At 48.5% G+C, this 25,175-nt stretch overlaps 1 protein-coding gene across 1 annotated transcript; it reads left to right on the top strand.

Moving 5' to 3' along the window:
* LOC122383947 (protein glass-like) lies at nt 1-23,752 on the top strand. The gene is made up of 10 exons (XM_043370840.1): nt 1-190; nt 5,209-5,483; nt 13,925-14,013; nt 18,002-18,096; nt 19,863-20,015; nt 20,387-20,475; nt 20,751-21,020; nt 21,362-21,470; nt 21,883-22,019; nt 22,474-23,752. Exons 2-10 carry the CDS (start codon nt 5,212-5,214, stop codon nt 22,637-22,639), a joined length of 1,380 nt encoding a protein of 459 aa, XP_043226775.1. The 5' UTR covers nt 1-190; nt 5,209-5,211; the 3' UTR covers nt 22,640-23,752.
* Nucleotides 23,753-25,175: the final 1,423 nt, after the last annotated feature.

Here is a 25,175-nt window from a genome sequence, read left to right as displayed (position 1 = left end):
CGTGACCGCAGCTGCCGATCAGGGGCACAGACAGGGCCGGCGAGGGGCCGCCGAGCTCACGGGACAGTGGCCAGGGGCGCAGCGCCGTCCGCCAGTCCGTGCGTCCGTCCGTTCTTGTCCGGTGGTGGGCCTGCGGGCCGCTCGTGTCGCCAAGGTGGAGTGTCGGACGGACGGCCTGGAGGAGCTCCAGGTGAGAGCAGAGGGGTCACAAGGGTCGGGAAGGTTACAGAGATCGGGGAGGTTACAGGGGTCAGGGAGGTCTTAAAGGTCAGGGGGTTACAGAGGTCAGAGGTCACAGAGATCGGACGTCACAGAGGTTGCAAGAAGGTGATACCTAAATACGACAGAGCCTGAGATGTTAGCAGGGTTGGGATTATCGAGGACACGTCTTGTTCCTTGGGCCGCATGTCACTGATTGATTGAGGATCACTAAAGACACCTTTTGACTCATGTCTGGAGATCGTTGATGGCTCGTCTCGACTCAATGATCGGGGTATGGGTGAGGACACTTCTTGTCGTAATGATTTTAATGATCGAGGACACGTCTTGCCTTCACTGAATGGCCGGAGATGGATAGGGCGTTGAATCGTCTTCCTATGCTCGCCGCAAAGTGAAACACAAAATACTTTTGTAATAACACGCTAAGTCTGTCCAAGTTAGAACGTTTAATATTTTCTGAAATATCATTTTACCGCAGATAAGTTTACAAGGTCCGGCATGGGTTTTGTCATCTAAAAAATGGTGCTCTCTAAGTTATAATAATTAGAGGTAACGATTATTTGTAGCGTTCTGTACATTCCCCACGGGCAGAAAGTTACCCACGAGCACCATTTGTCACGCCGGCAACCAGGTTGTGGAGCACAAGTGGCTTGATTTTCGACCGCGCCCGTTTGAGTTTAACTGCAGAGTGCAGGGCGACGAGGCTGGTCACCAGCTTCCGTTTGTCCAGGTCCTGCTGGACGATAGCTGCACCCAATTCCCTCATATAGGCGATGGCTTCCACTTTGAAGGATGGCTCTCCCTATTAGAGTTTGTCCGCACCTTTTTTCAGGTGGACAATATGTGTGAAACTGGCCGTAGCTCGGTGACCCATGATCCGAGATCCGTTCGTGGCCTCATGTCCCGCGGTCAAAGACCGTACCATAAAGGCCAGGGGTGCAGCCAGAATCGTTATTTCTCAGGGGTATCAACGATTAGGAACCGGAAAGTGTTGTCCGCCATAGGTAGATGACAAAGCCTTTACCGGACCCTGTATCTCGATGTTTAGTAGGAAATAACGACGCTTACGGCGAACCTATCGGTTATACATACGAGTGCATACATCATTCAGCCGGTTGGTGTCATAATAATCGTGCGAGACAAAATAAGATGGTTAAATTACAATCAAATTTTGTTATCAAATAAAATCCTTTTGACAATTAATTCAATGTAGAACAGAATGCTAGGACGGTACATGCTTGTAGGATTTTGCAAAAATCGCGCTTAAAGTCACGCTGCGACTATCCCGATTTCGCAAAAAGAAAGAAAAGCAAAGACACAGTTAAAACTTTTCTTCTGGAAAATAACATCAGGCTCCCAGGGATACCAAGAATGTTTCGGAATACGAGCCAGTTTTTTTTCAAATTCGATAATGCAGATGCCAATCGTACCACATGAAATGATGAACAGACGAAGCTATAGATTGGACTAAGCATGGCTTGTTGCAAATAGACCCCTTGTCTTTGATCACAAAGCTCGAAGTAGCTGCTTTTGTTCTGACTTAAACATGTCAATGAAGTAGCAGATTTTATCTTTGATTCTAAAAGAGTGATGCATTGATGACCTGTTTACCTTATTTATTCAATTCCCTAGTCCTCCGTCCATGACACATTTGCAAGCTGCCATTATGATCACATAATGATCGTAATGATGAATAATGAATATTTGTACATAATTGTGCAATGTAAGATGAGCATTACGCATGCATTGCTAAATGGCGACTTGCACAATGCACATTCCTCGCTTATGAGAAAAAATCCGAAGCCATTTATAGCTGTCGGGATACCCGTCCACTTATGCGTTTAATCAAACATTTTCTAAAGCCTTCTGAAAAGCATTCGCCCGGCTACTTCTAAGGGTTTTGTTATTTTTCGACCAGTAAGTAGAATCATATCATGCAGGCCACGGTGGAAAGCAGAGGCAAAATACAAAATGTCGGTGAAAATAGACAACCCATGGAATTCGTTATAGTGTTCCGGTTAGCACTAGTGAAAGAAAAAAACACTTCCCAAACTGGCTCAAATGGCAAGTGTTAATGTATGTAATGGATGCTACTTGTATGATATCATGTTGAGTTGCAGCTCGTCTGTCCACAAATTTCAAAATTATAAACGACAAACCTTATTTCATTTTATTTTGTTGGTGTATTCCACGCTTTCCTTCCATGTAGTTATATTTTTCCAGGCGGTTTCAATGATTGAAGCATTTAGAGATTTAAGTAACACGTAACACAGTGTTCTCGAGCACAGCAAGATTTCCGGGCTTCCGGCGACTTTGCACTGGCTGAGATGAAAGATCTATTCCCAGTCACCTCTCAAATTGCTGTTTATGGTGCAAACAAACTTAACCATCTCGTCCATAACTTCCTGTGATATTCAGAAACCCTAGACGTCCCCTTCTTTGCGCACTTTGTAGATCTGTCAGTTTAGGTATTTATGAAATGCTTATACCAAACGAGCAACGTGCTAACTATCTTGCTCACAGCACAGGTGATGGCGCTACTGTTATTGTTGTTGTTGTTGTTGTTATTGTTGTTGTTGTTTTTCGCATGCACGATCAAATGCGAGTAAGGTTTTCAGTAAAAGTCATTGTTTCATGTAAAAGTCAATTTCGCTTGAAACGGCACTCGTTTTTGCAGCTATGTGTAACAATCATAGCACATGCGTTGCAATGTGTCTGCTATGAAGTTGTGTCTATTAGTGCAGACCCACCCGCTACTATCGCCCAGCCGGAAGAACATCCTCTCGGGCGTGGGAACCCCGGGAGGCTGCACACGCTCCATTCGGAAGTTTATCCCCGAGACAGGGCGGAAGTGGGTGTGGTTCTGATTACAGTGGACGTTTCTCCGTGGGCGTTACTCTGAAGTGAACTGACCGTCATGCACTGCACGTAGCTTCCGTACGGCTTGGCTACCGGTGGGCGTGCCTGTGCCAGTTCTGAGTAGGATAGATAGAGAGGTCGGAAATGTGAATAAAATCGGACGCAAGCGGTCGGCCGAAAGACACCCAACGCCGTTAGACCTAAGGTGCAGCTACATAGGCACATCGAGACCTCCAGTGAGGGTAGGGGAGAGTGGGGTAATTTGGCCGCTTTTTTTAGAAAACGATATAACTTAAAATTGACGACACATTTCTGCATTTTCTCAACGCTGGCAGGTGTCGCATTCATTTTACTTTACTGGACAGTGAACTTGAAATGATAGAGTAATTACTTATATTGAAATTGTGACGTATTACAAAGGTCTGCAAGGCGGCCAAATTGCCCCACTAGCAGGGTTATTTGGCCGGGGGTGTGGGGCAATTTGGCCGGTGTTAGTTTGCGGTCGGGATTTTCTGTTATATTGCGAGTCAGCTTCAGATTCAGCAATGACGTGTGTCCTATGACGCATTTGCCGCATTTTGGAGGTTGACTCAGGGGTCACAGGGGTCAAAATAGCCAAATTAGCTGCTCTAGATGCGATCACAGTTTTTTACGAATAACTTTTGAAGTAATCAAGCTAGGCCAAAACTTCGAGTACCATCGTAATTCTCTCGTCAGTCCGCATCGAAAGATATATAAGTTGACCTTGAGAAGTCAAGGTCAAAGGTTGACCTCAGGTCACGTTGCATCAGGTCGCTTGACCTCAAGGTCACGTGATTTCAAGGTCATCATGCATATCATTCGATGCGCCTTGGCGAGCTGAACAGAATGAGACCATTTGTGCGGCTGTACCATTTTTATGTAAGGATTTATTAGCAAAAAAAGTTTGGTAACCTTTGATGACGTCACATGCTCTTACAGTTGACCAATCGGAAGTAAGGCATCAAAGTAGTCAAAGTTAGTCATGAATCATGTCATTTATGGTACAATTGACCATGAAAACTCGGCCGTCCCAGCATAGTGACCATGAGCGCACCGGCCAAGTTGCCCCGCTAGTCCCGGCCAAATTACCCCATTTTGCCATTCTGAAAATTTTTGTCTATAAAGTCATCACGGCTATACGGAATTAGATAAAATTGCTCTTGGAACCGCTGAACACCTCCAAGAATGGCGCTATAATGTCTGAATTCGTTTTTAGCCCAAATACTACATGTTATACAACTTTTTAAACAGAAGTAAAAGTTACCATTTTCTAATGAAATTAACGTTTTATTAATTTTGAATAAAACTACGAGGGGCAAAGTTTTGACATTTGTCCTTCAGTTATTTCTACCTATGACAAATGAATAGAGACTAGAGATATTTCACTCACTTTTATTAGACATCGTACAGGTGGGGGCGGCCAATTTACACCACCGGCCAAATTACCCCACTCTCCCCTACGTATGTATTAGGTACCTACTGGTTTCACCATTTGAGGCTATTTCGATGCGTCTGCTTTATTTATACCGCTCATTGAATGATATTTTGCTGGTCTAAAATGTGTGCTCCCAGGGTTGTTCCACATTTTCATGTCTAAAGGTAGGCAGCCTTCCCATCAGATCTATGGGGTGACCGATGACAAGTAGCATCTTAAAACAACTAAATGACTGCAATTATCGGGAGCTGGTAGATGATTTGCGGGCCAGTAATTGAATGCCACATCTCACTGAAGCCGTGCGTTTTAAGGTCCTAGTGACCGCATCAGCCCTCTTGCTGTTGCCTATTAAATTTAGCCACTTTGGAAGCCTGTGCGGCGGGGCGGCGACCGGTCGGGCGGTCCGCCAGGGCGGTCCGGCCTCCGACGACCGGGTCTCTAGCCCCGCCCACCGCCAGTGCTGGACGCTGGTTGGCCGGAGCCGCCAGCGGCCAGCCTCCGTCGCCATGACAACACCACATCTGAGGGGACCACCAATCTCTCGGCCGTGTGCCGGGCGGGCTTCCAAAATAGCAAGGAGTAATTAGCGGCTTCTCTGATGAATGCAGCGAGCGGGGCGGCGCCGCGCCGATTTCCACGAGCAGCTCATGTACGGCATCGTATATATGTTTCAGGCGATGGCGGAGATGGACAGTTACGTGCCGAACAACCCGCACTTCGGTTACGAGACGGGCCCGTGGCAGCCGCTGACGCCTCCGCCGCCGCCGCCGCCACCGCCGGGTCGCTACGGCTACACGGGGTCACCGGAGCCCGGCCCGCTGCCGGGCACCCTAGCTCCGGACCCGCCGCTGCAGACCTGCCACACGCCCGACCCCATGATCAACGGCCTGTCGTTCAACGCACTGGATTTTGAGCCGCTGCCGCACGTCTACACTATCAGCAGTCACAGGTGGGTAGGGGTGGGGGCGGGTCAGGGGTCAGGTGAGGCAGGGTGGGTCAGTCATGGATGAGACAATTCTCATGCATGGGCCAGTGAAGGTCAGATGCTTGTTATGAACGGTAGTTAGCTCTTACAGGTAACATGAACGGACGGATATGAGTAAAGTGCGATGGATGAGAGCAAGGTCAAAGGTGGATCATGTCAAACGGTAATGGACAATGGACAGAGCAGTGTGCATTTTCCCAGTAGAAATCCCACGAGAAGCTGAGCGTGAGAAAATTTGGCGTATCAATGCTTTACGTAAGTCATTCAATTCATAACGATTATGGATTACTTAGAGCTCACTCATATTTTGTACCTTCAACATTTAAATCATATTCTATTCTAAGTACCATCATTGTCAATCAAAATTAATTCATTAAACAACGAAAAAAAAAACGCTTACCCACCATTTATACAAGCATATATAATAAATAAAAAGACCAATAACAATGACCAAAGATGGTTGTGGTGAGCTTTAAATACCTATGAGTAGCTATGTGCTTTGAGGCACAGAGACTGCAGGCTACTTTCCCTTTTCATCTATGGCTCCTATTTTCAACTATGGGCTCCTATGTAAAGAATTAAACAGAAAGAAAAATGCACTTTTTCGAAAAAATTATTCGTTTCTTCGATATCGTCGTACATCGGAGGGTAGAGGACAGGGCTACCGCAACAAGCTTCGCTTAGCGGTGGCTCTGTCCTTGTGAATCCTGCCTATCAAAAGGTTCGGACTATTTTTTTTTAAATCGTCAAAAATGACAGAAAAATATTAACTTATTTTTTTAATTAAGTAAAATAACCAACGGCCCTGGCAGACACGCCTATCAGAAAGTGTTATGTCAGATGGCTGGTGCATTGAATCATTTCCGGACCACTATATTTGGCCGCAGCGTCATGATGGGAACTCCACCGATGGTCCCCCGGCCAGGTTCATGGTCACCACATGGGACCCTATCTGCTGTCTGTCGCTGACCGCCAGGAGCGGCAGGGAGACGCTAGTTTTCACAGATATCGACCGGGCAGTCACCCTGAACTTGAAACTCGCTGAATTCGCCGCTGGCCGTCTGCTGCCGCTCACTTCTCACTTCTCAGTTCTCACCTTCCGTATTAAAAACAAAACAATTAACTCCACATGTGCGACAAAACAGAAATGCTATACCCTTCCGTTACCCTAATGCTTAATTCATCCATTATCCACTTATTTCATTCTTTACATTCTACACTGAACTAACGCGGCCGCGGGTAATCGCACACGCATAAGACCGCCGCGCCAGCAGTCCACGCACCTGATGGGTAGGCAACCCGCACAGCCCGGCCGCCTGATGGATAGGCAACCCGCACAGCCCGCACAGAGACGGCCGCTCGGAGCCGGGCTGTCGCTACGGCGAGCGGCGGAGAGAGAGAGAGAGAGAGAGAGAGAGAGAGAGAGAGAGAGAGAGAGAGAGAGAGAGAGAGAGAGAGAGAGAGAGAGAGAGAGAGAGAGAGAGAGAGAGAGAGAGAGAGAGAGAGAGAGAGAGAGAGAGAGAGAGAGAGAGAGAGAGAGAGAGAGAGAGAGAGAGAGAGAGAGAGAGAGAGAGAGAGAGAGAGAGAGAGAGAGAGAGAGAGAGAGAGAGAGAGAGAGAGAGAGAGAGAGAGAGAGAGAGAGAGAGAGAGAGAGAGAGAGAGAGAGAGAGAGAGAGAGAGAGAGAGAGAGAGAGAGAGAGAGAGAGAGAGAGAGAGAGAGAGAGAGAGAGAGAGGATGGAGAAGAAGAAAGCGCGTCGGCACACCGGCAATGGCAGTATTAATAATACAGCTGAAGCTTTTAATGAAAATGATAGAATGGGCTCTAGAAAATGAGCTCGTAGTCTTGGGCGCAGCCTAACCATTAGTAATTGAAGTGATGGTCTCAATCTAAAAGTTAAGTAAATCTAGGGCTGGGGGGATCCATGTGATCGCAAGGCACCTCGCAGTTGCGATCAAACGTAAGTTGAATCGGAACAGATATTGGAGGGATCCATCACATCGTAGGCTAAGTAGATACGCAAGTTGTATCGCAAATGGTGAAGATACGAACTAACTTTACGAATCTTCTCGGTCGATCGGAAGGCCGATCGTAGCGAAGCTTTACCTCTTTATCAAGAGAAAAATATAAGAAATTTTCAAAATTTTCACAAAACCGAAATATATCTTAAACAAATATGGTTGATGAACACGTGTGCAAAATTTGAAGTCGATTTCTTCAAAAATGGCTGCGCTAGAGCGTTTTAAATTTACACGTTGAACACGGTCACTTTCACGTCATTTTTGTAATTATTTTTTTTCAATTTTGAAATTTAAAAAGTGTTTTGGGCAATTTTTCGCGTTAATTGCGAAAATCTGACCAAAACATGTATCGCACCATCAATGATCCGATACGCCATCAGAGGCCGCGCCGCGGACAGGTGGGCGCGGCGATACCTAGGCCGCGTGGGGGTTACACTGGTGTTCGGGAAGGGCTATGTCAACGCGAGGCAGGCCGCGGGGGAGCCGGTTGCGGCGCCGGTCCGTATTTGTCGGCGCCTAGCAGTGCAGCGGTGCGTTTATGGCGGAGGGAGGGGAAGCGGTGTAGTGTCGGCAAGGCCGCACACAGGAGAGGGCACACGGGCCTCCCCCCATTCGAGTTGGGGCCCCTAATCTCTAGACCGCCGAAGGCCATGTAAAATGAACTGAAATAATGATTAAAAAGACCGGGAGGGCCCATCTCGTTCCCCAGCAGGCCCATACGAGTCCATAAATGCCCCGTAGCGCAGCCAGGGGTATTGTGGCGAAATTTCAATGGCCCTCAAAAGACCTCAAAGGGCCCACAGATGGGGTCACCGGGTCCTCAGATGGTCTTGAAGGGCCCTCGGTTAGCGTCAAATGGCCCTCATCTGGTGTCAAAGGGCCCTCAGATGGCCAAATGAAGGGCCACAAGATGGCCTCAAAGGGCCCTCAGATGGGTTCAAAGGGCTCTCAGCCAACGTTAAAACCTACCTCAGAAGACCTTAAAGGGCGTCAAAGGGCCCTAAACCTGCGTCAGAGGGCCCTGAGCTCGCGTCAAACGACCCTCCGAAGGCCTTAAAGAGTCCTTAGCTTGTGTCAGAGGGCCCCCAGCTGGTGTCAGTGAGCCCTCCTCAGCTGGCGCCAAAAGTCCATCTGAAGGCCTCAAACGGTCGTCAGCTGGAGTACAACGGTCCTCAGATGCCGTCACGTGGCCCTCAAAAGCCTCGAGGAGCCCTTATAAGGTTTCAAAGGGCCCCCATTTGGCCTCAAAAGGCCCTCCGCTAGCGTTAACCGGACTTCAGAAGGCCTTAAAGGGCCCTTATCTGGTGTCAGAGGGGCCCCAGCTAGTGTCAGAGGGCCCCCGGCCCTCAGTTGGCGCAAAATGGCCATCAGAAGGCCTCAAACGGTCCGTAACTGGAGTCCAACCGCAACGGTCCTCAGGTGGCGTCAAGCGGCCCTCAAAAAGCCTCAAAGGCCGCTTAGAAGGCAGCAAAGGGCCCTCATATGACCCCAAAGGGTCCTCTGCTGGCGTCAAATGGACCTCAGAAGGTCTCAACGGGCGTCAAAGGGCCCTGAGCTCGTGTCAAATATAAAAGCGCCCTTAGCTGGTGTCAGGAGGCCCCCAGTTGGTGTCAGCGTGCCCTCAGCTGGTGTCAGAGAGCCCTCAGCTGGTGTCAGAGAGCCCTCAGTTGGCATCTACTGGCCATCAGTGATCAGAAGGCCCCAAACGGTCCTCAGATGGCGTCCAACGGTCCTCAGCTGACGTTAAGAGGCCCTCAAAAAGGCCTCAAAGACCCCTCGGCTGCTGAAGAGGCCCTTAGCCTCAAAGGAAACTCAAGAGACGTTAAACGGCCCTAAAAAGGCTTGAAAGGGCCCTCTGCTGGTGGCAAAGGGCTCGCATATGACATCAATAACAGCTTTGTCAAAAACGGACCTGAGAGACCTTGCCGGCCCCTGGTTATAAGGGACTCCTGTCTCTTGCAGTAACCTGAGTGGCCCACGTTTACTGAGGGGCCCCTGGTTATTGAAGGAGTCCCTGGTTACTGGAAGGACCCCTGGTTATCAGAGGGTTCCCTGGTCACCTGGTGGGTCCCTGATCAACTGAAACCTCCCGATCATCTGAGCGCCCCCTGATTGCCTTGGTCTTGGCGTTGGCGTACAGTTTAAGGTCGTCGGCACACTGCGGCCTCCTCTTTCTCAACAAGTCCCTCTATTTCTTCTGCAGCGAGGGCGATTTCGTCAAAATACTCCTCCATCGCGAAGCCTCGTGCGCAGACGCAGTCTTCGGGGCGCTCGCTGCGCCAACTCTTGACGCCAACTGACGGGCTCCAAATGGAACAGATGGACTCCGAAACGAACGTGGGAATGCCGACACATGATCCCTCCAAATTTACAGAGGAGGAGATGTCCCTGACAGCCCATTTGCAATAGGGGTCACTTTTACACTATAGACGTATGGGGAATTCGACCTTAGCGACATGGTACTACGAGGTCAGCTGATCTGCTTGGCATTTAAATCGTAGTAAAACTGGCATTTAAACGCTGCGAAACAACTTACGTACAACGTAGCTCCGATTTGCCGCTCTTTCTTTTTCATCCCTCCGATTTTCTTCCGATCAAGAGAAGTTTCGTACCGAGAGAAGTTTCGCAGCCACGTCCGATTTAACTTACGATAGCACGGATCCCCCCAGCGTAAGAATTATAGTAAGATGTTGGCATAGCCGGCATAGCTATTGCGCTAACAAACACTTACTTCCAATAATTCCCGGGGAAAGCATGTGCCCCTACACCAGGCATAATTCACCCACTAGAAGCGTAGCGAAAATTTATGCGATTTTTTAATTTTTCTTTTTATTTATTTCACGACACACAATGGAGGACAGAGGCGGGTAAACATGACACGCGGAGTAAACACAAAAAACAAGAACGGTAAAAAGAACATTGCGCGATACAGCTCAAACCAGCTAGGGCGGCGGCGGCGGCAGACGCGCCAGAATTTATGCGATTCAGGGAAGAAATATGACGATCGCTATCCCGACGCGCGGATGTCTGCCCACAGAATAGTGGGGTGGTCCCGTCTTTCAATAGGTAGGTGGAAGTGACTGGTAGTGAAAGGGTGGGCGCGGAAGGTACATATACCGTCTCCTTCCATATACGCGGGTTAAAGTCGATTGTCGACTATATATAGTCGACAATCGACAGTGCTTCTATGCACCGACCGGTTGAGCTTGTGGCTGCACGCGCGAGAGATAGGTACAGCTTGTCGTTATTCATTTGTGGTCCTTGAAGTGTGAGTGGTTTGTCAGGTAGACTTGACAATGTATTACATGAAGAGTAAAACTAAAAGAACTGATTTTTTAAAGAATCGGGGCAGGGTTGGAAAACAGGAGAAGTATGTAGGATCCCTCGTGTAATTGGTCGCCATTAGGTTGTTGGAGGGGGGGGGGGAGTTTAAAAATAACTTAAATGCATTTTTTACATGGACCCGATTTTGTGTGTGAAAAAATCATACTCAATTAAGTACCCACATGGAACAAAATGTCCTCCACGTCACTGTGAGGTCAGTAAGCCAGCAATCGAGTCACGGTGATCTGCTGGGTCGGTCTAGCTACACTGGGCTGTTTTCGCAGTGGCAGCAGTCGAGCTGGATACGGGGCGGAGCGTGCGGCTGTGAGAATATGATAGCTGTCTCTGAGGCTGGTCGGGTCGCTGACACTGACAGTTAGTGGCGTGCGAGCCGCAGGCTCAGTCCTCGGTCGCAGCAGAGCAAATTTGTGGGTGACTTCCCACACCAGTCATGGCGGAGACTATGATCATGGAGATGTGAGTTCGGCAATGATCTACAGTATATTATTTTGCTAATTTGCAGATCGTAAGACCGGTGATGATCTGCATATTGCAAGTTCGGTATTGTTCTGATCGTAAGTTCGGTGATAACTGGAGCTTGTAAGTTCGATATTTTAATCTGCATAATGTGCATATTGTAAGTTCGGTATTGATTTGGAGATCGTAAGTCCGGTATTCAGCTGCAGAGTGCAGAGTTCAGAGTGAGCTGAAGTGTTCGACAATGCTGCTAGAATCCTGATGATGATACAATTACTTCAAATCAATAAGACAAAGAGTAACAAATAGCATGCACGAATACAAGTGCAAGTCGCGAACCGGAGTATTGTCTCGTTAACACGCGCAGTGGAAGGGGGGGGGTGGATTTCGCCCACCCCTCCTGTTTTTCGCCAATAACTCGCGCCGCAAGCATAATATCAATGTGAAATTTCGGCTACCTGTCCAGAATTGAATTGCGGATCTTCTCGTGCAAGAAGTAAGAAAATCAGTTCACAACTTTTCTAGTAATAGCGGTGTAAAGTCAAACATCCTGCCGCCGCGGCGGCGCGGCGGCGCGGCGGCCGGCGCTAGCCGTTACGCGCCGCCTGAATTGTAGACTGTGCCGGGGCGGGACGGTTCCGTCTTTACATCGCGCTCCTTACCGCTGATTATATTAGATTCGCGTCAAATTCGGTGAGAAGACGGAGAAATGTACAGGGAATCATATGATCAAAGAATTTTGAAAATCGGCCGGTAACAACTTGAGTTATGAGTGTGTAAACACAAAATTGTGATTGCCGCGTTTCCCGCGTCGGCCGATGCCGCCTCAGCCGGCGACATCTTACCCTTCGCAGGCTTCTAAGTTCTAACTGCCATATTTATTGTTGGATTATCTAGGAATTCACCATACATACTCACAAATGTTTGCTCTTTCGTATAGTGAAAATTTAAAAAAAAATCGACCGGCAACTTTTTGAGTTATCGGCGTGTAAACGCAAAAAGTCGCTGATATGGCAGATTTGACCACATTTGACCTTGAAGGTATTGACCTAGGGTCATGAAATTCACACACAACAGAGTTCCCCATAGCCCTCACCTACCCTCCAAATTTCGTCTTTCTAGCTCCAGTGGGAGCTGAGATCTTAGGGGGGGGGGGCGATATCCGCCCCCCTTCCACTGGGCGTAGTACTCGCAACCCTTCCACTGCGCGTGTTAAAGATACCCGTTTATATGGCCATTTTATTCACTTGCGATGAATAATTAAACCGCGCACCGACGGGGTCTGCGCCAACTTACAACCGACAGGGCGGGGGGGGGGGGCGGATGACCGCCCCCCCCTGAGATCTCGAAAACGAAGCAAGATAGCGACAAGCGGTAAACGGCATGGGGTACGCACGGACAAGGTCTACAATTTTTAAAAGGTCATTTTCAGGTCAGGTCAAAGATGACGTCACAGGGGTAAAAAAAGTCAAACATGACGGCGCTAGATATGGAGAAAGTTTTTCTCGAATAACGTATGAATTAGTGACGCAAGGAACAAACTAAGGACATCATTGTGATTCTCTCTTTAATACGCATCGAATCATATATATGTTGAACTCGAAAGGTCAAGGCCAAAGGTTGACCTCAGGTCACGTGACCTCGAGGTCATCATGTATATCATTCGATGCCCCTTGACGAGCTGCACACAATGAGACCAACTGCGCGGCTGCATCTCGTTCCTGTAAGGAGTTATTGGCAAAAAAACGTTGGTGACCTTTGATGACGTCACATGACCTTACAGCTGGCCAACAGCAAAACAGGCCTCAAGGTAGTGAAGGTTGATCGTACATGAAGTCATGTATGGTATATGGGGCCATTCCGACGCGTTTTAGTGGGAAAAACAGAGAGTTGATTTTTCCCCATTGATCCATTGATTCCCCCCAATGGGAAGGCCGAGAAATTGACCTGACCTTAAGTCATCGATATCGAAATTCCGAGATATACAAATTGTAGCTACCAATGACCTAATAACATCCTGCGACTTTCAAAGGCCTCCGTCATCTACTGTAGCTCTGACACTGTGGCAAAGTTGCAAAAAAGTGACTTGAGGTTGGGTCATTCAAAGTGACCTGACCTGACCTTAAAAGTTAGGAGGTTCAAACTGCACATTATGTGTAAAATTGATAAGAGAATAGTCATGCCAAATTTCGCGGCGCTACGCGTCGCGGTTTTCCCACTATTCACGAAAAACCTTAGGGGAGGGGGATAACCGCCCCCCCCCCCGTCGGTGCGCGGGTTAAAATAAGCATGCTTCTTGTCTGACATTGGATACTAGACCACTTATAAAGAATTTTACAGAGAGCTTGGCCCTCACCACACGTGTATAGCAATTAGCAGTTATGCCTATAACTCACTTTCATCTTTTAAAAGGAAAGCCTAGGCAAAGGAGACTCAATGACGCTGTCGCACCACTTATATTTAACTGAATAAGAATATAAAATGAACACTTACTCCTCTATCAATTATATAGCATATCACGCACGAAAATCGAACATCCATCGCATAGGCCATCCTTGACGTTTGCCGACCACGTATTTTTCAGGGAGTTCAGTCCACCGGTTCGGGAGCGGTCACCGACGCAGGAAATGAACGACTTCTTCTTCCCCATGAAACACCACGGCGCCACTGCAGGTGAGCGCTTGAGAAACGCACTACAGTCTACAACAAACGCGTTAGTTAAATGCATCCCTTCCACATGTGCGAGTAGATTTACCATAGAAATAGAGCATATTGATGACTGCACATAATCTCTGATAAGAGAGAAGCAGTCAGTTTTTTTAGCAACAAGTAGTAAATTGAAATTAGCTTGTCCCTTTCGTAAAAAGCTTTCACCGGATCCACCATATGTTCCTCTTTCCTACACCCAAGAAATCATGCGTTATAAATTGACAAAACAAGGTAGCTCAATTCAGCTTCAGGTAAAATTTACAAGTAAATCTAAAAACTGAATACCATTTGTACAGACCAGCGAAACATCTATTTGAAGAAAGATGAGACAAGCAGCGAAGGTTTCGCGATTTCAACCAAGGGATGTGCTTTCTAAAAGGAAAAGGAAAAAGGAAAAGGAAAAGGAAAGTTCGAAGCATTCCCGAATACCGTATACATAGCTTCTAACGGTCTAATTTTCGAGGCTTATGGCAGGAAGCATGGGTGGTGTTTTGTATACCTATCGATGGTAGGGTCCTAGCCCTACCTAATTTTTGGCATATAGAGCCCAATCGCGTTGCATGGTAAGAATGGCCTTTGTATTCTTAAATGAACTATTCAAGTCGTACCAATAAATTTACGGGAATGACATCCATAGTGCCTGAAATGCTGTATGCTGAACAGCATGCACTAAATATGCATCAACTGAACACTCTTCTAGAGAAGTAATGTAACGAAAGACTGTGTTCATAAAATTACGTTAGTTTTTTTACGGAGCGGGATACGCCCCCTGTTTAGCAGCTGTTGTCACTTCCCTGAGAACTTTCTATCCGGATTCAGCCGGTTGGTGCCGCCTCCGCCGTCCGCCGACTGGGGTGGTCATCACGCGCTCTAGGCGTGATCACTGGGAACTGGCCGTGAGCCGAGTGCCGGCGGCCACCTCGCGCCCCCGATAGCCAGCCCACGCGGGGCCACGGCCGGCCGGCCCCGCCCCCGCCCGGGCGAGCCCCTGTGACGTCAGCGGCGGGCCCTCCGTGCAGCGACCCGTGACGCTAACGTAATGCATGTTATACGGTGCAAATCGCTCATTGCCTTTTGGAATTATATCACTGCTTGTAAATTATTATCAGTGGATGTTCATTAGCAAGGTAACTCTTCAATAAATGGAGCGCTTTTGAATTACAACATTTTGCGCACATCTCGCTCGGATGACATAAACTGACGTGATAGGCAAGCATATTATTAATCACGATCAAGCTTACTAATTAAATAATCAATTTTGCACGTTAAGCTGGCGTTCTAAATTTCTTTAGCGTTTACAGTCAACTATAGACCTCTGTATACCTATAAACAGGTCTAAAGCTGACTCTTATGCAGAGCTCCATAGTCAACTTTTCTCCTTTTCTTTGCTCGCAATACATTTTGAAAGTTGCTCCTGTCTACAGCAATCGCTTTTCGCATTCGTATTTAATGAAATGCGGAAAGCGGATACATATCTACACACGGAGCCTGCGTGGCACGTTGGTTCCGATGACGCGGGTGACAGCTGACAGCTCGCTAACTGTCATTTATGAGTATGACGTCATATCCCTTGTTCAGTGTCAGGCTGGCGTGCGACGAGCTGCGGTGACGACTGACGCACTCGGCGGGGCTTCCTCTGATGCACGATCTGTTGAAAGGCGGGCCAAATTCCAGTGACATGTATTGTTCCGAGTTTCCCATGTAATTCTGCGTTTGAAATGTCAAAATCCGTAAAAACTATCGTCCGGACTGGCTGATACGTCGGGCGGACCTACTATTCGCGTGGCTGGTGAATCTCGTGGGCGGCTTTGAAGTCTGGATAAACCGTAGCTGTCGATTTTTTTTTGTAAGTAAAACTGACCTTAGATCAAACATTCGAAACTCTGATGTCCACACAAACGCAGTCATGTAACCAGGGCCTCGTTTCATAAAGCTCTGCCGTAACTTACACCTTTCCGTAAATCACACCCTTTCAAACTACGGAGCGCAAATGAAGCCGTTTCACAAAGCCACAACTGGAATTGTTTACACCTCCGTAACTAAGCACATTTGCGTAGTTACCGTAATTTATCAAGCGTCCTACAAATTACAATTTCATGTCAACACTTATTTTTTTACGAGAAATTATAAAAAAATTATGTTGAATTTAAATCTTAAAAATTATTTATGAAAAAACAAAATTGATATTGATGACCATCCTTCATTAAATCAATATATTGAAAACAGCAGAAAGCCAGCTAAGCAGAAGTGCCTTACTACGGAAGTGGCGCAGCGCGGCGAATAAACAAAATTCCGATAGCGGCCACACAATGGCGACTGGTACAGAAGACTTGCAGTTTCTTTTTCTCATTTTGGCTGTTCTTTCTTCCTTACCGGGCTCAACATTATAAAATATATTAAGAATTAGCTTCGAATCTTCACATTAATTCAAATTCACGCAACATTTTGGTGCGTAGTTTACACCACTGATATCAAGAGCTTGATAAAATATTTGGCGTTAATTACGTCGTTTTATGAAACCCAAATGGCATCAATTGGTCCGGAATCGAGCATTTGCCGTAAATGAAGCTCCGTAATTTCGATGGCGTGAATTACTCCGGTCACCGGCTTTATGAAACCGAATTGGCATCAAATACGCCAAATCTGGCATAATTGACGGAACGCCGCAAGTAATTCCTTTTATGAAACGAGGCCCAGTAGGCATTTTTCACTAAGTGGGAGTCGCGTTCAGTACCGATGGTTGAAGCTGTCTTCTTGCATTGATAGTCATGATGACGGCCATGTGACAGCGTTTGTGACAGCAGACCGTCGTGACAGCTCGGTACGCGTCTGTGACAGCTGGTCGCGCGTCCATGACAGCTGGTCGTGCATCCATGACAGCAAGCCGCACGTCCATGACAGCTAGTCGTGCGTCCATGACAGTTAGTCGCGCGTCCATGACAGCTAGTCGCGCGTCAGTGACACCTAGTCGCGCGTCCATGACAGCTAGTCGCGCGTCCATGACAGCCGGGTGTCCCACAGGCGGTCAGCACGACTGCGCCCTGGAGCAGTGTCGCCTGAGGCGGTCAGCGGTCGGTCGGTGGGCGCCGCTGACCGAAACCGACTCCAAACACTGGCAATACGGTACCCCGGGCGCCGGGACACTCTGTTTTATACGGACCGCATGCGCATGTCGGATGTCGTATGGTGTCATCTGGCTGTATGAAATCCAATGTGTGTTGTGTTTAATATCCTCCAACCGTGCGATGTGCCCCGACAATTTAGCATGCATTGTTGTCACCTGATGTCGTCTAATCCTGTCTGATGTCGCCGAGATGAAGCCTGCAGCGCTACTGCTTCTCACTATTATGCACGTCTCATTTTCACGCGATGCTTCAGATGATTGATATTCTCAAAAATGTCCAGTTTCATGCGTTCGGAGTCTCCGCGATAACACTTTTTTAATATGTTCGATGTCCTCGTCCACCAATCGTTCTGTCAAGCATTCTTCGCTTGATATGCGCTCAAATACGACCATAATACATGCGTGCCCGGCTCATGCGAAATGTAATAAATAGGTTCTGGCTTTGGCTGACTTCCTGAAGTATACCCGAGTTTGACCGTGCAAGAATATCGTAACGGGCGTCCGTAGCATGCTGTTTGCCGTCATAGTTTTGCTGTGAGCATAAACGTTCCGACAAAATGTCTGTCATCCCTGGTGTGTAGTGATTATCTGTCCTTCAAGATAACCAGTGTGTGCATTTAAGTCCAATGCAGATTCAGTTAACGCAAATATAAAGATATGATGTTGCATTAAGCAAACCATCGCCAGACAATCATCTATCACACATAAGATGAGCATGAGGGAATTGCAAGGTGAAAATTCATCGCAATGATAGCTCAAATGACCCTCTTTCAAGGCCATACGTTTTGACATAATTAGCATTACACTGACCTGGGTTGTCGTTTGCAGGTGCCCTGTCACCGACAGGCGGGTCCTCCGGTCATCTGGTGTCACAGAACAGCCTGACACCGAACCCGCATACATTCGGCAGCCCTGCCAATCAGGTAACAGCAGAGTCTCTCAGTACATCTGCGCTATACACGCTCACGGGTTGAAGCAAGGGTATAAATAGGCATCTGAAAACTTGCGGGTTAGATCTAAAATTCAACTACGCAGGCTCCCCACAGTCAGTTTTACTCTGTGACGAAAAAATGATGTATGCATTATATGCGATACTTTGTTTGTTTGTTTGTTACAAATTGCGGATACTGATCGTGAATTCACAAATTTAAGCGTTTTACGGCACTATTCACTTAAGTTAAGAAATATAATTGTGCTTTGTCCCGAACGATACTGCTAGCAGACGCATGGCTGTTTTTGAACAAAGCCGTCACCACGATTTGTATGCAATGGGATATTACAGCGAGGAATCCCAAAATACGGTGGTAGAAATCGCTCAGAATGCAAATATCTCCGTTATGAAACTGCACTGAATTGTGTCATGGTCGAATGTGTGCGAAAAATGTTTCAATATAACCTTCTAACTCGAGCATTCATGCGAGTTCCGTGTGACGGAGTGTCCTCCATGTCATTTTTTCACCGACACAATGTCAAATCACCTTTGTTCGATATACACGCTGATAACCCACTTAATTTCAGAATATATTACCATTTTGCTGGGATAAAATGTGCGGTATCTCGCTTATCTCACCAAATCAGCCCGGTTCATCAGGAAAAGGGTGGACATGGTCAGGTGCCCCGCGTGTTTACGGAGCGAGCGAAGCGAGCGGACTCTTGCGTAGAATAACGGAAATTTCTGAGTATGAGCGGCCGGCCGGCCGGCCGGCCGTGGTCACGATTCTGCGACGCTTATATCTCAGCAACCACTTGACCGATTTAAATGCGGTAATTTTTGTAGGGTAGCTTCATTCCTTCTACCAAGTATTGGACTATTCCCGATGCATGTGGGTGACCCCTTATGCACGTGCCACGTGCAAAACGAAGAGGTGTCACTTTTGTAATTGTTGCAATATCTCGGTAACTACTTGGCCGATTGCGCTGAAAGTTGGCATGCAGGTAGGCACCCACTAGGCAATGCATATCCATGTGCCAGAGTTGGGGTGCTGCTGCACGTGCGCACGTGCAGGGGTCGATTCCAGAGCTCGAGAACGGCTGGACCGATGGCGCTCAAATTTGGTACATGGCTAGGGACCGGTTAGTAGGGTGCCGTGCAAAAGTCAGTTGGGACCCATTTTGCACGTGCGCACGTGCAGGGTGCCGCTTCCAGATCTCGAGAACGGCTGGGCCGATTGTGCTCAAATTTGGCACATCGCTAGAGACCGGTTAGTAGGGTGCCGTGCACAAGTCAGTTGGAGGTACCCCCTCGAAATTTCGCACGTGTAAGGCCCACCCTCTCGCTCGCTCCGTTAGTCGCCCCAAAAGGCGTTATACTGGTTTTAATTATGTAACAAAATGAAACAAACGTCCGGTTTCCAAATAATCAATTTTGGACACACGTCATGTTAAAAAATGATAGTTTTATGGTTAGCGGCAGATTTAACTGCGTATCAGTGTAGGGAAAGCAACGAAAACAGAGTTTATTGGCAGTGCAGTCACTGCTTGCTACCTTTCGGCGGCCGTCTACCAGCGTATCTTCAGTACGATGAAGCGACCTATCCGTTACTTTTTCACAACCTGACGGGATTCCCTTGGGTTCAGCCCCTCACCTCCCTCACTATTGGTCTTCCGTTTTTTCTCAGCAGATACTGACCGGACCCTCCTGGGGTAAACCCCGTCCCCCAGACTGACCACTATTCGTCCCCCTCCTCAGCAGCAGCTGGCGGGCCTGTTCCCTCCCGGAGGTCACACCGTTGACCCGACTGGCTCCCAGATGTTCCCCAGCATGTCAGTCAACGTCAGCATGAACATGAACATCGGCGTGTCACCCGGCTACCATATCCAGGAGGAGTCCTTCGCACCGCAGGTGCGTGCTGCTCACAGAGCTGACGCGCCAGCCATTGATGAAAGAAGCTTTATTGGATCATGTTTTTTCGTATGCTGTATCAAATGTTGAAAGTTGAACTGAGCTGAAATAATGAAGGCATGTGGTCTGAGGCGAATAAGTGCCCTGCACGTCATTGAGCAGCCTGGGAGTTCTGGGTGTGACCTAGTGTGCTCACCGGGTGACCTGGTGTGACCTGGTGCAACCTGGTGTTTCTGGTGTGTGTGACCTGAGATGAACCAGATGAGATGAGCACGGGTGAGGCTATCTTCAATGACCGGGTATCACTCATGACCTTGTGTGACCTATAGTGACCCAATCGTGACCTGGATCTGCTCCCTTGCGATTTCCAGCTGCCGTGGAGCAGCAGTCCGCCGCAGTACCCGTCGGGAATGTTCAGTCCTCAGCCGCCGCTGGTCAGCCCGCTCGCCATGCCAGCTAGGTAAGACACTCCTTCTTCTCGGTCCAAATGAGCAACGACAGGAGGTGAACTAAACTCTGAGCTGTGTCCCTGTGTGCCAGCGCTTCAAAACGCAGAGTCTTGGAAAGTGCCACTATATGTATGTAACATGTTATTCTTCGCTGTCGAGAAGCCTGACTATCCGACATCCCTCTCACAATCTGGCATGTTCTGGCTGTGTCCTGTGCCTTTTTCAACGCGTAACGCACATCACTTCCCCCTTTTCAACTTCCCGCCTCTTTCTCTTCGCGCGACAGCTCTGCGACAGCGCCGTACAGCTCGTCGGCGAGTTACGCGGCGTTCACGGCCGAGCTGCGGCCCGAGGTCAGCTGGACGGCTGCAGCTGCCGCCCAGCAGCAGCAGCAGGTCGAGCAGCGCGGCCACCAGCTGGCCGCCTCGCTACGCTCCAGTCTGCGGCGAGTCGACCCGGCCGGCTACTCGGCCCACCTGGACGAGTCGCTGCTGTACGTGTGCAAGGCCGAGCCACCGCCGCCGGTCGGCCAGCTCGACAAGACCAACGTCTGTCGGTGAGTGACGCTCTGCAGGAGGGGGGGGGGGGGTAATGGGGTGGAGGTCTGAAGGTGCAAAGGGACGATATTGGACGGTTTGCTTGGTGGGAGGAAAAAGTGCATGAGCGAGAGGGAAAATGGCCCCAAATGTGAGGGAGGGACGCGAGAAAATGAGAAAAGACTGAAGGAGAAGAGTGGGAAAAGAAAATCTTCCAAGAGACGGAAGGTGATATTTTTTATTCATCAATATATTGAGTTTTTCTGGATCAAGTGCCTAACGTGAAGCCCCTGAACCTACCAATACCATTATTAGTTAACAAACCTCCCCACTACGCCTAATGAAGTTCTGGTTCTTCCAGAGTGTGCAGCAAGGCGTACGCCCGGCCGAGCACGCTCAAGACCCACATGCGCACCCACAGCGGCGAGAGGCCGTACAAATGTCATGAGTGCAACAAGTCGTTCTCGCAGGTGAGTGACGCCCGTGACGGCCGGTGACGAGCAGCGACGTGACGGCCGGAAGGCTCTCAAACGCCGCCGCCACACGTGTTGCGCCAGCCGGCCGAAGCTGGCTAAGTTCGCAAGGCAGCACCTCAGCATCTGTTGATGACTGCGTCAATCGTCCAGTCTGTTGGAGCTGATAGAGCTTCACTTTTTATGTAATAGATTTGCTGTTTGCTAGTCGATTCATTAACATTTGTCAATATAAACTTGCAATGCATAATGCATAACTCTTTTGAAAAACAATTAACTTCACTGGACTGCTATACTTATATCTATACACCTAAGTCGACGAATGCAGAGCACCATTGCTCTATGTCCTACTTCTTCAAAGAAGAAGATCACTGGATCCGCGTTGAGCACCCGTCCGTCCGATTCCCAGGCGGCGAATCTGACTGCCCACGTGCGGACCCACTCCGGAGAGAAGCCGTTCTGCTGTCCGATCTGCGATCGCCGGTTCAGTCAGTCCTCCTCGGTTACTACTCACATGAGGACACACTCGGGCGACCGCCCCTACAGGTCAGTTACATGAAGACACACTCATGAGGACACACTCGGGTGACCGTCCCTACAGGTCAGTTACCACTCTCACATGAGGACACACTCGGGTGACCGTCCCTACAGGTCAGTTACCACTCTCACATGAGGACACACTCGGGCGACCGACCCTTCAGGTCGGTCGGAGCGAGGTCCACCCTCACAAACACTTGCCCTGACGTTCTTTGGCTCAAAGCGCTGGCGACTTCAGCTAGTGAGGTGTGAGATCGTTCAGGTGGCTTTTGAATCGATCTTCTGAAGATTCACAAAGCACAATGTGTTTCTTATTTATCACTCCTTGACGATTGCTGCTTCAGTGGTGAAACAAATAAAGACTAAAGGCAACCACTTGCACTGTTAGCTATTGGGTTCTATAAAAAAGCAGGACAATAATAAGCACAACCGCAGCATGCTGACACGCCTTTGTTATCCGCAGATGCCGCATGTGCAAGAAGTCGTTCAGCGATTCATCCACCCTGACCAAGCACATGCGGATACACAGCGGAGAGAAGCCGTACCAGTGCCGCATCTGCATGTTGCGCTTCTCGCAGTCGGGCAACCTGAACCGGCACATGCGCGTGCACGCCTCCAGTGTGTGCTGACAGTGGCAGCAAGAGGCGCCGAACACAGTGAGTGTAGATCTCCGACAGGGACACAGCTGCTAGTCTAGTTACCAACTGTGTGTCATCGAGAGGGACGATAGATCGTCGAGAAAAATGTAAAAGAAGAGTTGCGTTTCGTGGTTAGAAGACTTTTGGTGAGAAACCCAAATGTTGTTACAGCATACCAGCAAAGGATAAACTTCTGAGGACCAGTTCAGAACCACTCAAAGCCCCAAGTAGAGAGTTAACATGAGACACACTAAGCGAATGGAACTGTGAGAAACATTCCCCTCCCCTCTATCGTCCAGTACGCGCTGGACCATTCCACTGTTGGACAATGTGGCATTGAACTGGTGTGGACTAACGTTAAAAAGTCGGCTATTTGTGTGATGAACAGCGGGTCGAACGCGTTCAGAAAAAAAGATAAGGGGGAAGTGTTCCGTGGATTGACCTGAAGAAGTAGAAATGTGGCATTGTTAGCTGCCTGTCTATCGTTTAGAAAGTTATCTCTTTCTGAAGTTCAGTTTGGACGACTTTGACTAGGATTCTGCATTACAGACTTTGCATCTCATATTCAAACTATTAACTTTAGTTGCCGCGCTGTTAATGTCGGAGAAGCATTTCTGTTGAATCCGTAAAATGGTTTGCTTGCGTACTACATACAATTCTGTGATACTCTTTATTCATTACTTATCCTTCTATAATGCAAAAGTGGAACTGGAAACATATCTATGATCTTACACCAAATGTGTTGCTATGTTTTGCTTTGGAAAGTTTTGTTCATCCTCCATTGTCCTAACATACTCCAGACATTGACAAATGTATTCGCTTTTTGTCGCGAGATAATGTCAACATTGAGTGTTGCAAAGGATTCTGAAATGGTAAAGGTAACATGACGATATTTTCCCGTCTTCGGGAGTGTGAAAGAAACATTCGCTTAGTCTGAAACTGTTGAATGACAAAGGTGCCCAGCTTGCACTTTTGAAGATCTGTGAGTCATAGAGAATGGAGAAACGCTCAATGATATTGTGTCTAGTCGCTCAGCAGGTGGCTGCTTTACTATTACCAAAGGACCGTGGGGCGGCAGAGGCTGATCTGGTGAACGTGTGTGCTGATTAGTCTACACTCTACTCTGCGTGTGGTGTGCTATGTGTACTGTGTATGTTAGTGTGTGCCAGTGGAATTATGTAATACATGTCACATGTAAGTACATATCACAGCTACACGTGAGTTTACAGACGAGACAACCGAAGCTGCAGCTGCAATGCATGATGTTCTTACGTCCATGGGTGACGCTTTTCCAGGGAAGTTGGTGCGGCAAAAAGTCGTCAAACCCACAGTGTCCGATTATGCAGTTGAATGAAATGCCACACTGAATCAATTCTTATCGTTACAGATATAATATTGTGCATTAAACAAACATTCCAAAGCTCTTCAATGCGAAAAAGATTAATTTGCAAAGCAGCGAAGTCTTAAAAATCAGCTACAGTTGATGGGAAAAAATACCAAGTTGGTGGGTATCTTGCCGCCCCACCAACTGTATAGGAAGCTCCGCCCCTGCTTACGTCTTACAGTAAGGGAAATATGAGCAGGGGGCCAATTTAATATCGCTATTACCTACTCTTAAATTTTGCAACCCCAATAATACATAAGTGCTGCCACAGGGCACAGCGATGAATGATCTGATTAGTCAATCGCTGTTATCCGCACTGACAACCCATACCCATAACTCTCAGCACACAGCTGCGTCTCTCACCGATGCTGCGAGTGGCACTGTCACCGACGAAAGTGTTCGGACCAACCCGCGCTACCGCTGTGCCGCCGTGATAGCCGGCCGGCCGCCGTGACACCGCGGCGCCGCCGCCGCTCGCTGCAGCCGTCCCGCCGCCGCACCGCCGTCACCCCGTCCAGACTCAGGATGAGTTGTGAGGCATTGTGCAGGGCGGGGCCGCGAGCAGACGCGGCCGGCGGTCGGTACGCGTGCCGCCGACGCTGCCGAGCCGTAGCAGCGCCGCGGCCGCCACCGAGACCGAGATATAAATTAAAGACACGTCGTTTTAAGGCACGTAGGCCGCCAAGCTGGCGCCTTCAGACACCTCCCCGCTGCAGTGCAAGTTCGCACTCGTTTTGCACACGTCTTAAGCATTGCGTATAAAATGTGGGTCACGTACGACCCCGGCAGAGTCTCACTTCGACCGTCGCGCTGTGCGCACGGACTGATCTGCCCCGCTCGACGCCTCGCCCGGCTGAGCGGGGACAGAGCACAGAAGCACGCGCGCAGACCGACTCTCCTGCGCGCAGCCGCGCCCGGCGGGGCAGTGTCAGTGCTTCAGATTGTACAGCGAAAGTGAATTGTGCTCCGTGTCTGCGTGTTTCATCTACCAGTTTTCTTCACAACTGCTTCCGCTTCTTGCTTCGCGTATACTTCAATAAATCCTCTACGGGAAATCTTCACGTCTATCTACTACTGAAAATCGCCGAATATCAAAAACCCAGGAGCTCACATAGCAGGCGGGCGGGCTACGAATGTCGCACA

Source organism: Amphibalanus amphitrite, unplaced genomic scaffold (assembly GCF_019059575.1).
Source record: "Amphibalanus amphitrite isolate SeventyFive unplaced genomic scaffold, NRLGWU_Aamphi_draft 000177F_arrow, whole genome shotgun sequence".
Lineage (NCBI taxonomy): Eukaryota > Metazoa > Arthropoda > Thecostraca > Balanomorpha > Balanidae > Amphibalanus > Amphibalanus amphitrite.
This window is presented reverse-complemented; position numbering and strand designations above follow the sequence as displayed.

Bases quoted from the DNA above. Each gene is read 5' to 3' on its own strand.
- LOC122383947 (XM_043370840.1), top strand. From the start codon at position 5,212: ATGGCGGAGATGGACAGTTACGTGCCGAACAACCCGCACTTCGGTTAC. The intron at 21,471-21,882 runs GTGAGTGACGCC...TCCGATTCCCAG, and splicing joins GCAACAAGTCGTTCTCGCAG to GCGGCGAATCTGACTGCCCA. The intron at 22,020-22,473 runs GTCAGTTACATG...TGTTATCCGCAG, and splicing joins TCGGGCGACCGCCCCTACAG to ATGCCGCATGTGCAAGAAGT.